Below are 16,619 nucleotides of genomic sequence, written 5' to 3'. Positions count from 1 at the left end.
GCTTCATTATAGTATTGTGTGTACTCCAAGATGGAGGAATAGAAGTTTGATGACATCATGTGCAAATGGTCCATTTATGTTTATGTTTGTTGAATGGGACTTTACCCCTTTTTTTCCTCTTGTGTTTGAACTTTAGCTGAGAAACAGTGGCAGTATTCTTATTCCCTTGCAAAAGGAGCAACTTTTGATATAGAAACAAAGCAGACTTGTCTTGTTTATTTTCCAAGTATAAGTCACTAATTACAAGTGCATTCTGTACACAATACTTACACCTAAATAAAAAACATGAAATAAATAAACTATTTACATATTCTGAAGAAAAAATAGTACTGGGGCAAGCCCAGGGAAAATCTCAAATGTAAACCTACATTCCATCCTTTACTATTTCTCATACATACATATGTATATGTATGTATGTACTATTTCTCTTAATAATAAATGCCTCGAGTTTCACTGACAGGAAAAATGCAGCCCCACAGTAACAAGCATATTGGTCCTTGGGCCCTTCTATAGATCTCTAGGAAGAAGCATTGGACTGTTGTTTGCGTTGTACTAGTGCGTGTGTTTCTGTCACCAGATGGGAGAAGGAGGGAGAACTGGAAAATGTTGACTACAACAATGAAGGTGAGGGGGGTGAGGAAAGAGAATACAGTGAGACCTCTCATTAACGTACGTTAATTAGCTGTTTTCGCTGTGTTTTCAGTGTTTTTGGTGCTGTTGTTTAGTGCGTGCAATCACTATGCCACCCAAAAACCACCCCAAAACACCGAAAACACAGCGAAAACACCGCAAACACAGCTAATTAACATCCGTAAATGAGAGGTCTCACTGTAGTTGCTATTTGTCAGCTCTCATTACATAAGGAAGTGGCAGAAATATAATCAAAGCTAAGAGAGATCTTGGACCTGGTCCAGACCAGCCTCTTAGGGCTGCACCTACAAATAGAGCTGTGGGTATTCATAGAATATAGACATGCATCGAGATGATTCACACATCCATCTTGCAGGATCACCAAACAGGTACCCATTGTTGATTCCAATATATCTCTAAAAAAAAAATAATAATAAGTACATACATACATATACCAAGGGCTTTTTCCCCCTTACAAGGGAGGTAGCCAAAATCAAAGGCATAAATCCACTCCCACCCATTTCATCCCCATACTCCAATTCACCACCCCTTCCTCCCTCTTTTCTTGGCTCCTGAATGACAGGTCATCCCTGCATCTCACCCACTGCCCTGGGTCAGAAGCAATGCAACAAGACACAGCACATCCACAGCATGGCTACTTCATTTAATTGGTGACCCCCCCCCTCTCTCTCTCTGTCCCCTCATGCACAAAAAGAGAAGACAGGGAGGCTCTTCGAGCTGCATCAAGATATCATACACATATACTCCCTCATCCCCCATGCATCGCAGCATCATCCATACACAACCATTCTCCACTCACCCCTATTTTCTGTCTTCTCCCTTCCTTCCCCAACAGACATTCCCCTCTTTCCCAATACCCCTTTTACCCCATTCACATCCATCTCATCCTTGGCTGCCCCTCATGTTCACTCCCTCCATCTCTGCCTTCCACAACCTACTAATCTTTCTTCACTTATTCTTTCCATGTGTCCAAACCATCCCAATACTCTTTCATCAATCCTATTTACCAACTCCCTTTTCACCCCCACTCTCCTCATTTCTCACTCTATCCAGCCTTGTAACCCCTACTGTACTTCTCAGGCATTTCATCTCAAATATATTTAAACTATTCCTCTCTTATGTTCCATGTTTCTGCCCCATACAGTGCTGTTGGTACAACCACCCCTTCATTCAATCTCCTCTTAGCATCCATTCCCAAATGTCAATTTCTCATTACACTTTTAATCCCCCTCAATCTTCTCTTAAAAAAAAAGTAATAACAATATATATAATGCTAAGGCTCCCATAATCTATAATATATATTTTTCTAAAAACATTAATTCTTCATTCATCAGATAATTATGTTGCTCTGACAATAAGTGTCCATTTCTTACCTGCACTTGTACTGAACCAAGGTAAAAGACAGATATGCTTTTCCCAGACAAATGACAGAGCAAAAATACAATAACATAGTGTTAGACAAAATCCAATATCACATTTCTACTTGGAGGTTTTGCCTACTTAATAAACATGATCAGTGTTCCATTTAAACTAAAGAATTAAAACATTAATTCAAACCTGGAAAACTAAGCACATAAACTACCTTGCACTTCTTAATGTACATAAAACTGTTGTTCCAGTATAATATTACTGTTGCTTCAAGTGTTACTGAAAGGAAACCCACAGCCCCACAGTGATCAACAACTGTCTTTAGGCCCATTGATCTCTTCTGGATGAAACATTGGACTGTTTATGTGTTGTGTTAGTGCAGATTAGTTTTTATATTACTTGCTGGTAAGAGACGAGGAGGGAAGTTGATGCCAATTGTCAGCTCCCCTTGTGTAAGGAAAAAAAATGGAGGAAAGATAGTCAAAGCTGACAGAGATCTTGGGCCTGGTCAAGACAGTGTTGTGTACCTCTATACAAAGGTAGAGGTATTGATGGCATATGAAAACATGAGCCAAAGAGATAATTCTCTCCAATCTTTATCATGCAGGACTACCTTTCACAAACTCCCACCACTGGTCCCTTGCTCCGTTATACAAACAAATCGGAAAAAAAAATCTTAACTCATCACATTTCCAAAGATTGTATGACTACAACTATCAACCCAAGTGTCTCTATAGGCTGTACAAACAGTTCTGTACTTTATGGGTGCATAAACAATCCATACATAGCTCAAGTGTTGCCCCTGATTAAGTGAATGAATTTCCAGAATGCTTACCCTTACGAGTGCTCAAATAATCCATTGAGTTGCACAAGCACATTTAAATCTATTTCTGCTCTTTGTTAGTATATTATTATTACAGCAATCTGTTTCCTCCAGAGTTCTAGTGTTATAACCCACTGACACCAAGGAATAACCAATAATAACATATAAACATGACATTCAATTTGCAGTCCACATCACAGCATTCTTATCTCATGAATGAATAATAATCCAAAATTCCTTCCTTGTTTGCAGTACTGTACCACATGATTACACTATACTCGTTGCATTGAGAAATGGCCGTTAGGGCGGAGCACTGGGAGTCCCCCTGTGTTGCCACATATAATTATTTTATAATTTTATTTTATTCTATAATTTTATTTTATATTTTTATAATGTTGCCACATATAATTATATTCCAATTTTTTGTCACACACCACCACTGAGGTAAAAACCAAAGCAATGTTTTCTATACAAAGGTTTCGTTTCCTCGAGTCAGACATGGCATATGAGCAAGGGAGAGCGACGTTGCCCTACATTTATTCTCTGGCCCCGCCCCCCTCACACTGCATTCAGTGTGAGCCGTGCGGGCCGTGTTATCTGTGGAGATGTGGCAACACCGGGAAATCTCCTAACCCCGCCTTAGCGGTCACTTCTCGTTGCGCTGACTATAGTCCCATTTTTACCTAGTTGTAGTATATGAGGTTGGAACTGAGCTCAAGATGAGACCTCTTTACCTTCATTTGTATTCCACATACAACCAACAAAGCATTCCATAAAAAAATCAAGAATACAAAAACAATATGCTGTACCTTAAGAGTGAACACAGCCAGCATGTAATCTTACTGTTTAACTAGGTTGCAAATACACATCCACTCAAACTATATATCTGTTCTCTAGAACCAAAGGGCATCTCTCACATCTTCCTCTTCCTCCAGGCTTTGGTCATGGCTTTGCTGCTGCTGTTGTCCTCCTTCATCATCTGAGTCACTGACAGCTAAATCATTATTGATATTTGCCTGATGATGGTTGGACGGCATCATGCCACCAAGAAATTCTTCTGAAGGATCATAGTTGGCATCCACTTCCATGGATAGTTCTGCAGCTGAGTTCCCTGCTCCTTGCATATCAACCATGTCTTCCATGGCACCTTCTTCACCACGTCCAGAACCATCCTCCTAGAACACCAAAATAATGTTTACTACTACATATTTGTACATACATATACCAAGGCTTTTTCCCCTTACAAGGGAGGTAGCCAAAAAGGGAAAGGCATAAAATCATTTCCACCCATTCCATCCCTGAATACACTCCACACCCCTCCACCCTCCCTCTTATCTGAGCACCTCCTGGATGACGGGTCATCCCTGCACCTTGTCCACTGCCCTGGGTCAGAAGCAGTGTCGCAAGACACAGCACATCCACAGCAAGGCTGCTTCATTAAATCGGCGACCCCCCCCTCTCCGTCCCCCCATTGCATAAAATGAGAGGACGGGGAGAAATCCCTTCGGGCTGCATCAAAATTTGCTCACACATACTACCTCACCCCCTCATGCAATCACATCATCATCCATATACAACCATTCTCCATTCACCCCTGTCTTCTGTCCTCTCCCGTCCTTCCTCAACAGACATTCCTCTCTTCCCCAAAGCCCCCTTCACCCCATCCATCCACCTCATCCTAGGACGTCCCCTCATGTTCACTCCCTCCACATCTGCCTTCCATACCTCTTTTACTAGTCTTTCTTCACTCATTCTTTCCAATAATATTCTACGAGGAAAAACATGGCAAAAAGAAAAAAAAATTCACTCCACGCTCTCATCATCAGTCATCAAGTGGGGACATTTGCCAGAGAGTGCTTTGCTTCACTCATATGCCGGCACCAGTTCCAACAGTCTCTCTAAGCAAGCTCCAAAGCAACCACCCTTCCCATTTCAAACAATTCTTCATAGGTTCAATCAACTTGCCCCCTCCCACTCATGGCAGGGACAGTATCACATGCAGAGTAAATAGGTCTATATATATATATACGAAGAGCTTTTTTCCCCTTATATGAGAGGTAGCTAAGTCAAAGGCACATACCCACTCCCACCTATTCCACTCCCCTCCACCACCCCTTCCTCCCTATCATCTTCGCTCCTCATGAATGTCTGGTCATCCCTGTACTCCGCTTACTGCCCTGGGTCAGAAGCAATGTTGCAAGGCATAGTCATCCACAGCAAGGTCCCTTCACTTAATTGGTAACCCTCCCCCCTCCATCCCTTCATGCAGAATGGGATGCACCAAATACAGGATTCCTGTACCACTTCCAGGGCACAGAGTACAACACATCTGATTGTGTTTGCAAGTAAACAGATGATGCTTGGGCTGCAATGCAGCACTGCCTGGGTAGTGGTGTAAACACAAACTAGTCCTTGTGGATGTAGGGCCATTCCTGCCCCCTGTCCACTTCCTGGGTCAGAAGCAATGCAGTAAGACACAGCAGAGCCCAACAGAGTAAGGTGGTTTACCCTCATTGCTAAATTTACATGGCAACGTTCCCTCCTCATCCCCTCTTGCATAAATAGAGAAAACAAGGAGAAATCCCTCCTGGCTGCATTACTTCATAATCCATTCTTACTCCCCCCTTCACCTCATCCATCCATCTCATGCTTGGTCTACACCTCAAGTTCACTCCATCCACCTCTTCTTTCCAGTCTTTTTTTTTTTTTTTTTTCTTCCTTCTTCTTCCCATTTGCCCAAACCATCCCAGTATTTTTTCATCAACAATATCTGCCTACTTCCTTTCCGCTCCTGCTCTCCTCATTTCTCACTATATCCCTTCTCAAAGCCCCCACCATACTTCTCAAACACACTAAAATTTTACTTTTCTGCCTCTCTTACATTCCAGTTCTCTACCCCATACAGTGTTGTAGTCAATTGCCCCTTCATATGATATGCTCTTTGCATACACTCCCAGATACCTATTTCTGATGACACTTCATTACCCCCAAGACATGATAGACAGTAACACAATATTCTTGAGTGACATGGGCTAAACCAGTAGTTATGGCTAGTTACCTGAGGGCTGTGATTCATTCACCATGGTCTTGGATCACATGTTGAAGTTGTGATTAACAGTCCTTACCCTCCTAGATAAGAGGTCCAAGCTCATACAGGGCCCAATCTATGGGTAATGCTGTGACCATACGTGCATACACACACACACACACACACACACACACACAAAGAATGCACTATTAGAGTTACTGATAGATGGAGGAAACAGAGTAATTGTGGGTGACTTTAACGCAAAGGAAATAAATTGGAAGAAATGACAGTAAAAGGTGGAGAGAAACTCTGAGGCAACACTCTACTGGATATGACCATTGATTATACATTGACTCAATGGGTCAAGGAAAATACCAGATATAGAAACAATGAAGAACCATCAAGACTAGACCTATTATTCACATCTGAGCCTGAAATTGTGGACAAAATTAATTACAGGACAACAATTGGAAAAAGTGACCACATGCTAACAGAAATCCAACAAAAAGAACAAAATGATGTGAGAAGAAATGAGAAACATAGAGAAGTAAGATTAATGTACAACAAAACAGACTTTGTAAAACTTAGAACATTTTATCAAAATGCTAACTGGGAAACTTTTTCAAATGAAGGAACAACGATGGAATAGAAATTGAACATATTAAAAGAAAAATACAAGGAGGAAACAGATATGTACTAAAGAAAAAAAAAGGGCCTACATAAAGTGTTGGTATAACAAAAAGTGTAGTGAGGCTAAAGATAGAAGAGACAAAGCCCGGAAAAGATGGAAAAAAAGACAAAAAATTACCAAATGGCAAGCATACATCAAACTGACAGATGAATATGTAGATACAGGTATATGCAGGGAGGAAAAAAGAACCTACAAAAAAGATATAATAGATAAATACAAAGACCAACCTAAACTATCTTACAGATATGTAACTGATAAACTAAAAGACAAACATGAAATAGTGAAACTGCGTGAAGGAAATACAGGATATATGGCTGATGGAGAAATGGCTGTAGTTATGATCAGGCATTTTAGGTCTGTATTTACAATTGAAAGCTCACAAATTTGGATGGAAGGACAGCAAGGAAGATCCCCAAAATGAAAAAATAATACATACATACATACATATACCAAGGCTTTTTCCCCCTTCCAAGGGAGGTAGCCACAAAGGGAAAGGCATAAAAACACTCCCACCCATTTCATCCCTAAATACACTCCACACCCCTCCCACCCCTCCTCTCATCTGAGCACCTCCTGGATGACGGGTCATCCCTGAACCCTGCCCACCGCCCTGGGTCAGAAGCAGTGTCGCAAGACACAGTACATCCACAGCAAGGCCGCTTCATTTAATCGGCGACCCCCCCTCTCCGTCCCCCTTTGCATATAAGGAGAGGACGGGGAGAAATCCCTTCGGGCTGCGTCAAAATTTACTCACACATACTACCCCACCCCCCACCCCCCCGCCCATTCCTCCTCATGCAGTCACAACATTATCCATATACAACCATTCTCCACTCACCTCTGTCTTCCGTCCTCTCCCTTCCTTCCTCAACAGACATTCCCCTCTTCCCCAAAGCCCCCTTCACCCCATCCATCCACCTCATCCTAGGACGTCCCCTCATGTTCACTCCCTCCACATCTGCCTTCCATACCTCTTTTACTAGTCTTTCTTCACTCATTCTTTCCATGTGTCCAAACCATCCTAATATTCTTTCATCAACCCTCTCTCCCAAATCCTTTTTCACCCCTGTTCTCCTCCTCACCTCCTCATTTCTCACTCTATCTAGCCTAGTAACCCCCACCATACTTCTCAGACACCTCATCTCAAACACATTCAAACTCCTTCTCTCTTCTTCTCTTATGTTCCACGTTTCTGCCCCATACAGTGCTGTTGGCACAATCACTCCTTCATACAGTCTCCTCTTCGCATCCATTCCCAAATGTCTATTTCTCATTACACTCTTTAAACCACCAAGGCATTTACTCGCTTCTCTCAATCTACATTCTACCTCCACCTTCACTTCACTCCACCTTTTCCTGCTACACTTGCACCCAAGTATCTAAAACTATCCACTTCCTCCAGTCGCTCTCCCTTAATGTTCACTTCCAGTCTACTGCCACTTTCACCCCTTGTACATCTCATCACCTTACTTTTACCCACATTTATCTTTAGCTTTCTTCTATCACATACTCTCCCAAACTCTGCCACCAGCTTCCTCAATCCCTCCTCTGACCCTGCCACAAGCGCAGTGTCGTCCGCAAACAACAGCTGGCTCACCTCCCACTTTTCTCCATTTTCTTTAACCATCTCCAATCCCTGACTCACTACCCTAGCATTCACCTCTCGCACCACCCCATCCATGTATAAGTTGAACAGCCAGGGCGACATAACGCATCCTTGACGAAGTCCCACCTTTACTTCAAACCACTCACTCTCTCCATTTCCAATCCTAACACATGCTCTACTACTCACATAAAAACTCTTGACAGCTCCCAAAAGCTTTCCTCCTATCCCATAAATCTGCATAACCTCCCACAGTGCCTTTCTGTCTACCCTATCATAAGCCTTTTCCAGATCCATAAAAGCCCAAAAAACATCCTTCCCCTTTCCTATAGCTTTCTCACATATCTGTCTTACCACAAAGATCTGATCTACACAACCTCTACCCGTCCTAAATCCACACTGTTCCTCACCAATTACTCCTTCTGTTCCTCTCCTAATCCTCTCAATTAAGATTCTCCCATAAGCCTTCCCTACTACACTCAACAGGCTAATCCCTCTGAAATTACTACATTCACACTTGTCCCCTTTTCCCTTGTAAGAAAGAAATAATGGTGACACAAAAAGAAATACATACATACACATACCAAGGCTTCCCCTTACAAGGGAGGTAGCCAAAAAGGAAAAGGCATAAAATCATTCCCACCCATTCCATCCCTGAATACACTCCACACCCCTCCACCCTCCCTCTTATCTTAGCCTCCTGGATGACGTGTCATCCCTGCACCTTGTTCTTAACAGAAAGAAATAAGGGACCAAATAACCTTGATGTCAGAAAGTCACATGGGTCAGATGGAATTTCAAATTGGATATTGAAAGAGTGTATGTATGAACTAACAGACAAAATACACAAGATAATTGACTTCTCGCTCAAAGAAGGAAAAGTACCACAAGACTGGAGAAATGCAAATATTGTACCATTATACAAAAGGAGATAAAGAAAATCTAACAAACTATAGACCGGTATCCCTTACGAGCACAGTAGCAAAAATATGTGAAAAAGTTATTAGGAATAAATGGATTAAACACTTGGAAGAGAACAAAATACTAAATCCTTAACAATTTGTTTTTAGAAGTGGAAAATCATGTGACACAATCTTAATATTCTTTTACTCAAGATTAATAGAAATAATACAAGAAAGAGATGGATGGGTAGATTGTGGTCTCTTGGACTTACAAAAGGCTTTTGACAAAGTACCACACAAAAAGCTGATGATGATGATGATATGGTTTAACGTCACACACTCCCCCCTATCAGGAGGCTAGGACGGTGCCCCTCACAGAGGGCTTTGTAGCGTGGAATTTAATGAACCATGCCCTTGGTTCAACTTTGCTGGTGGCAGGATTCGAACCGCCCTCACCTAGACCTTCACCGCAAGTAACGACGTCCTAACCTGCTCAGCCAGCGAGCTTCAAAAAGCTACTAAGAAAATTTGAAATAATAGGTGGAACACAAGGAGTTATTGGAATGGATGAAAGATTTCTTGAATGGGAAAAAAATGAGGGTGGTACTTAGAGATAAGAACTCAAATTGAGAAGATATGATAAGTGGGGTCCCACAAGGCTCTGTATTGGCTCCAATAATGTTTGCTGTATATAACTGACTTGGATGAAGGTGTGGAATGTTATATGAACTTCTTTGCAGATGATGTGAAATTACTAAAGAGAGTAAGTACAGAGGAAGATTGCAAATCTAAGAAGACCTGGACAGAGTCTGGAAATGGAGTGAGAAATGTGAAGTGAACTTCAACATTAAGAAATGTAGCATAATAGAATTTGGAAAAAGTAAAAATAGAATATTGTGTCAATATAAAATTGGTACAAAATAAAAAACATCTAGGAGGTGCTAAGATGGGAGGGAGGGTGGAGGGGTGTGGAGTGTTTTCGGGGATGAAATGGGTGGGAATGTTTTTGTGCCTTGTCCTTTTTGGCTACCCCCCTGGTAAGGGGAAAAAAAGCCTTGGTATATGTATGTATGTATGTACAAAATAAAAAAGTAAACTCAGAAAGAGACCTGGGAGTAACTATCTCAAATGACATGACACAAGACAAACATGTCAGCAAATTAGTCAGAGAAACTTTTATCTTATAAAGATCAATGAAAGTAACCTTTGACTACATGGATGAAGAAATGGTAAAGAAAATACTAGTTACACTGATAAGACCAAAACTGAAAGTAGCTTTTGACTACATGGATGAAGAAATGGTAAAGAAAATATTAGTTATACTGATAAGACCAAAACTGAAGTATGCTGCGACACTATGGACATCTAGTTCTAAAAAAAACAAAGAAATTAGAAAGAATTCAAAGAGCAATGACAAAGATGGCACCAACACTCTCCAATTTGACATACGAACAAAGATTAGATAAACTAAATCTACCAACCCTGGAACAAAGAAGAGGAAGAGGAGATTTGCTAACCATCTACAGAATTAAGAAAGGGATGGAAATTCTTGATAGAGATGACTTACTAAAGTGAGACAGAAGAAAAACAAGAGGACACAAAAAGAAACTTCAGGACAGTTACAAAAGAGATCTGAAAAAGGATAGCTTCCCACACAGAGTGACAGATATCTGGAACAAACTGAATGAGGAAACAGTGAGTGCTAAAACTATACAAGATTTTAAGAACAAACTGGATGTGGAAAGATACAAAAGCGGGTCACTACGAGCATAGCTTTCTTCTCGTAAAATACAACTCGGTAAATACACACATGAGAATTGATGAAAGATTCCTTGAATGGGAGAAAAATGAGATTAGTACTCAGAGAAAAGAACTCAAATTGGGAAGAAATGATAAGTGGAGTCCCACAAGGCTCTGTACTGGCTCCGATAATGTTTGCCATTTATATAAATGGCATGGATGAAGGTGGGGTATGTTATATGAACTTCTTTGCAGATGATGCTAAACTACTAAAGAGAGTAAGTACAGAAGAAGATTGCAAATCATTTCAAGAAGACCTGGACAAAATCTGGAAATGGAGTCAAAAGAATGAAGTGAATTTCAGCATCAAGAAATGTAGTATAATGGAATTTGGAAAAAGCAAAAACAGAATATCAGGACATTACAAAATTGGAATAAAAGAAATTTAAAAAAGTCAACTCGGAAAGGGACTTAGGAGTAACTATCACCAATGACATGACATCAGACAAACATAACAAATTATTCAGAGAAACTTTCAATTTATTGAGATCAGTGGAAGTGGCTTTTGACTACATGGAAGAAGAAATGGTAAAGAAAATATTAGTTACATTGATAAGACCAAACAGTGAGTGCAAAAACTATACAAGAATTTAAGATCAAACTGGATGCTGAAAGATACAAAAGTGGGTCACCACAAGCATAGCTCTCTTCCCATAAAATACAACTAGGTAAATACACACACACACTAAGTCCTTGACCACTATAGTTGGAGTGTTGGCTCACAATGTAGCAATGTTGAATTTTTCAGTCCTGGGTGGGACTTGAAGTCAGGTATGTGAATTAGAGGAGAGTGGTACCACTGCATTGTAGAGCCACAAGGGAGCAAGAGCAATGGATTGATTGACCGACTACATGGAGATTTGTCTTTGACACAGATGAATATATGGCTCTGGTTCATAGGGATCAATCTTAAGTCACTAAACAGTACATAAATACATACATACATATACCAAAGCTTTTCCCCCTTACAAGGGAGGGAGCCAAAAAGAAAAAGGCATAAAACCATTCCCACCCATTCCATCCCTAAATACACTCCACCCCCCTCCACCCTCCCTCTTATCTTAGCACTTCCTGGATGACGGATCATCCCTCCACCTTGTCCACTGCTCTTTGGTTCACAATATTGTATAAAATGAAAAATTTGGGATTTCCTACAATTTTCAGGTTTAACACATGCTACAATGCCAGTATCAGCAACCCAAAATATGAGTAACTTTCAGAAAATTATCACCTAGCCCAAGCATTTGTAAAAAGAGAAAGAATTTAAAAAAGGAAATTGCATTTTGACATGTATCTTAAAAAAAAGAATATTGAAAGAAAATATTAGTGTGCTTGCATCTCAATTACCTAGCAGTCATATGGCTTTGAGAAAATGGAAAGATTACAGCAGTAGTGAAGGATTTATTATTGAAGCTATCTCTAAACTGCATTAAGATGAACAACCCATTTCAAGAAAAGACAACCACAGTAATTGGATACAAGATGAGATGGAAGAGGAAACTTACAGTATAGTAAGCATATGAAGCTGAAAGCTGCACCATAGCCTCTGCTGCACCCTGGGTTTCGTCAGGACCCCCTCCATTATTCTCCAGGTAGTTCACAGTATTTCCACCATGCTGTAAGTAAGCTTCCTGACCAGATCCCCCATGATGCATATAGGATTCATGTCCACCACTACCATGTTGAAGATAGTCACCATCAAAGTTTTGTTCTTCAGCACTACCATCATCACCACAGTTAATAAACTCTTCTTCATCATCACTGAATTCCAAATCTGTACAAAGAAAAATAAAGTTAGTTATTATATAACTTTCACTTTACAAAACAGCTTATGAGAACAGTCTTCATCTATACACAAGCTATTTCCTGTGAAATAACTTCACCCACAAAGAAGCTTAAAAATATCTTATTACATTCTTAATCCATTACCAGTACTACTGTAACATGTGGAAGTCTTATTACCTTCCACTTGAACTTAACAGTAACAGAAATATATGGTGCTCCTTACATGATTAAGATGCCATAATTTGTAAATACAAACTTATCCTCTTTGTTCATTTAAAAAAGATATGGGAGGAGTGGCTAAAAGGGTATAATTGTTTTTGGTATGACTGTGTTTTGAATATGCCACCCACCTTACCATGGGGCAAGGCAGGCTTTAGGACATATAATATGAGAAGGGAGTAACAAAAGAAAATGGATATCTTCTGTGTTTAACTCATAATCACTGATAGGCTGGACATCCATGGTGGTGTTAACTACAGTTGCACTAAAGGGAAATGGACCAGATAGGTTTCCTACTGTAAGGTGTTGGGAGTATATATGCAATTGTATGGGATTCATTAACTCTAGGATTGTACGAGTATAAACATATAGTAAGAGCATTTAATTAACCAAATTACTGAGGGCTGTATTCATGAATGAAAATAATAACTTTGGTACATTTCATGCACATTGCAAAATTAACAAACTGTGAAACTAAATGTCACAAATGAAAATCGTACTGAATTATTATTACACTGAATTTTTATTTGGAAACACTTGCCTTGTTCAAGCACATTTCTCTGCTGACTCTGCATTCTCATCCTTTTGCTGGCTGGTTCTTCATCATCACCATCCACATTAACATGTTCATCATCATCATCACCTGGAAAAATGTACTCCATTAAATACATGAAGGACCTTCAATTTCATCAGTAGATAATGATACAACAAACCCTTCTACTGCCTCTCTTAATACTGCAATATCCAATATCAATTTCCAATCTTATCATCATATAACCAATCCTAGTTCCTTGATCTCCACTATAATGGTTCCATATATGCTTGTAAATTAGTTTCTTCTTGAAACATTTGCCAACAATAACCATATCTCATTATACAAAAATTCATATCCCAACACCATGAATTTCTCTCTTACTTTAAATAATGCACTCACTCAGCTTGAACTAGAATCACTCTCTCCTTTTTCTTTTATGCCTGTGGTGCATACTCACAAGCACAATTTCATAAAATAGGAATGATAAGGTAATGAGATGTACAAGGGGAGAGGATGGCAGCAAATTGGAAGTGAGTATTAAGGTAGAGAGACTGGAGGAAGTGGACAGGTTTAGATATTTGGGTGCGAATGTGGCAGGAAAAGGAGTGGAGGTAGAATATATTAATAGATTGAGGGAAGCAAGTAAATGCCTTGGGGGATAAAAAAGTGTAATGAGAAATAGACATTTGGGAATGGATGCTAAGAGGAGATTGTATGAAGGAATGATTGTGCCAATAACACTGTATGGGGCAGAAACTTGGAACGTAAGAGTGGAACAGTTTAAATGTGTTTAAGGTGAAATCCCTGAAAAGTATGGTAGGCATTACTGGGCTGGATGGGGTGAGAAACGAGGAGAGTGGGGGTGGAAAGGGAGTTAAGAGATAGTGTTGATGAAATTGTATTGGGATGGTTTGGACACACGGAAAGAATGAGTGAAGAAAAATAAGTAAACATAGTGTGGAAGGCAGAGGTGGATTGAGTGAACATGAGGGGGCGACCAAGGATGAGAAGTATAGATGGGGTAAAATGGTACTGGGAAAGAGGGAAATGTTTGTTGAGTAAGGAAGGGTGAAGACAGAAGATAGGGGTGAGTGGAGAATGGTTGTTTATGGATGATGATGTGATGCATTGAAGGGAGTGGGTGGAAGATGGGGGAAGTTAGGGAGTATGTGTGAATGATATCTTGATACAGCCCAAAGGTATTTCTCTCCGTCTTCTCTTTTTCTACACGAGGGGATGAAGAGGGAGGGTCACCAATTAAATGAAGCAACCTTGCTGTGGATGTGCTGTGTCTTGCTGCATTGCTTCTGATCCAGGACAGTGGGTGAGAAACAGGGATGACTAGTCATCTAGGAGGAGCGAAGAAAAGAGGGAGGGAGGGGTGGTGAATGGGAGTGAAGTCTGTGGGGATGAAATAAGTGGGAGTGGATATATGCCTTTGACATTGGCTACCTCCTGTGTAAGGGATAAAAAAAGACCTTGGTATATGTATTTATGTATGTATGTAGGAATGATGAAGGAAGGATGAAGTGAAGGCAGTTAAGATGATGAGAGTAGGTAAGGCAACTGGTCTAGATGGATACCATGCAGAATGTCTAAAAAAAAAGGAGGTACAGTGATGGTGGACTGGCTGGTGAGGTTATTTAATGTTTGCTGGAGAGAGAGTAGAGTGCCGGAGGACTGGAGGAGTGCCTGTATGAAGGAGTGATTGTGCCAACAGCACTGTATGGGGCAGAAACATGGAACAAAAGAGAAAAGAGAGAAGGAGTTTGAATGTGATTGAGAGGTGTCTGAGAAGTATGATGGGGGTTATTAGGCTGGATAGAGTGAGAAATGAGGAGGTGAGGAGGAGAACAGGGGTGGAAAGTGGAAAGGGAGCTGGGAGATAGGATGGATGAAAGAGTATTGGGATGGTTTCGACACATGGAAAGATGGATGGATGGGCTGAAAGGTGCTTTGAGGAAGAGGGGTATGTCTGTTGAGGAAGACGGACAGAAGACGGGTGAATGGAGAATGGTTGTATATGGATGATGTTGTGATGCATGAGGTGGAATGGGTGGGGGTGGGGGGTGAGGTAGTATGTGCGAGAAAAATTTTGACAGCCCGAAGGGAATTCTCCCCGTCTTCTCCCTTTCTGCATGAGGGGACGGAGAGGGGGGATTGCCGATTTAATGAAGCGGCCTTGCTGTGGATGTGCTGTTTTACAGCACTACTTCTGACCCAGGGCAGTAGACAAGATGCAGGGATGACCCGTCATCCAGGAGGTGCCAAGATAAGAGGGAGGGTAGAGGGTGGAGGGGAGTGGAGTGTATTAGGGATGGAATGGGTGGGAATGGTTTTTATGCCTTTGTTTTTTGGCTACCTCCCTTGTTAGGGGGAAAAGGCTTTGGTATATGTATGTCTATGTAGGAATGATACTAAAAACTTTCCCTTACCAAAATATTCCATTGCATTGTCACCAGGAGACATTCCAAGTGATGCAGAGGGATCAGGATCTGGCTCAGCATAGGTATAATTTGTATCATCATCAGGTCCAAGTGAAGTTCCCAAAGAGTCATTCTCTGCCTGTTCCAATGCTCGCTCCTGAGCCAGGGCAATCTTTTTCTCCAGAGCATCAAGGTGGGCATCATACTTTGGAAGGTTGCAGGGGAACAAATAATGAACATGATGTTATGACAACATCTATTGGCCACTTAGGGTTACACATATTAAAAAGCATTTATGACAACTAATTCAGAATTACTTCTATATATGAATCACAAATCCTTGGTTCAAGCATACCAAGTAGACCTACCTCAAACAAACTTTCTTTAGTTATTTGTAGAAGAACAGCTGCCTTTTGACTAAAGGAAGAATCAGGTCCATTGTAGCGCTGGCTATTTGTCATTATGAGCTCAATGTCATGAAGAAATTCTGCACGGCTATGGTATTTGTGGTCTGGAAAACAAAAAAAACACTGAGTATACATATTCTATAAAAGAAAGGGAAACAAAGGCTGTGTGGAAAGGATTTCAGTTGTGTTTAAGGGAAACAAACTTTTGACTTTAAGACAACATAGGATACAAGTCCAGGGAGACACAGATTTTGATGGGAAATAAAACAAAGGAAAACTATCAACCAGGAAGTTAAATGTACATTCATTGGCAGCAAAGATTGAAGAAGACTTAGGGAAGATGGAAACGGAAAGGAGAGGTGGAAAATGCAATAAGAATAT

At 40.6% G+C, this 16,619-nt stretch overlaps 1 protein-coding gene across 4 annotated transcripts in view; it reads right to left on the bottom strand.

Annotated features, from left to right (window-relative positions):
• Positions 1–203: 203 nt before the first annotated feature.
• LOC143022713 (transcription initiation factor TFIID subunit 1-like) overlaps positions 204–16,619 on the bottom strand; it is a 77,368-nt gene continuing 60,952 nt past the window's right edge. For all 4 annotated transcript variants that reach the window (XM_076181047.1, XM_076181048.1, XM_076181045.1 and 1 more), the window contains exons 27-31: positions 16,200–16,342; positions 15,841–16,036; positions 13,412–13,513; positions 12,372–12,640; positions 204–4,017 (exon numbers count right to left, since the gene is read on the bottom strand). In XM_076181047.1, the coding sequence (XP_076037162.1) occupies positions 3,736–4,017; positions 12,372–12,640; positions 13,412–13,513; positions 15,841–16,036; positions 16,200–16,342 (992 nt within the window). In that variant the 3' untranslated portion in view covers positions 204–3,735. The remainder of the gene's footprint in view (positions 4,018–12,371; positions 12,641–13,411; positions 13,514–15,840; positions 16,037–16,199; positions 16,343–16,619) is intronic.

The sequence above is a fragment of the Oratosquilla oratoria genome, unplaced genomic scaffold (assembly GCF_046742065.1).
Source record: "Oratosquilla oratoria isolate Oo_2021 unplaced genomic scaffold, ASM4674206v1 SCAFFOLD145, whole genome shotgun sequence".
Classification (NCBI taxonomy): Eukaryota; Metazoa; Arthropoda; class Malacostraca; order Stomatopoda; family Squillidae; genus Oratosquilla; species Oratosquilla oratoria.
This window is presented reverse-complemented; position numbering and strand designations above follow the sequence as displayed.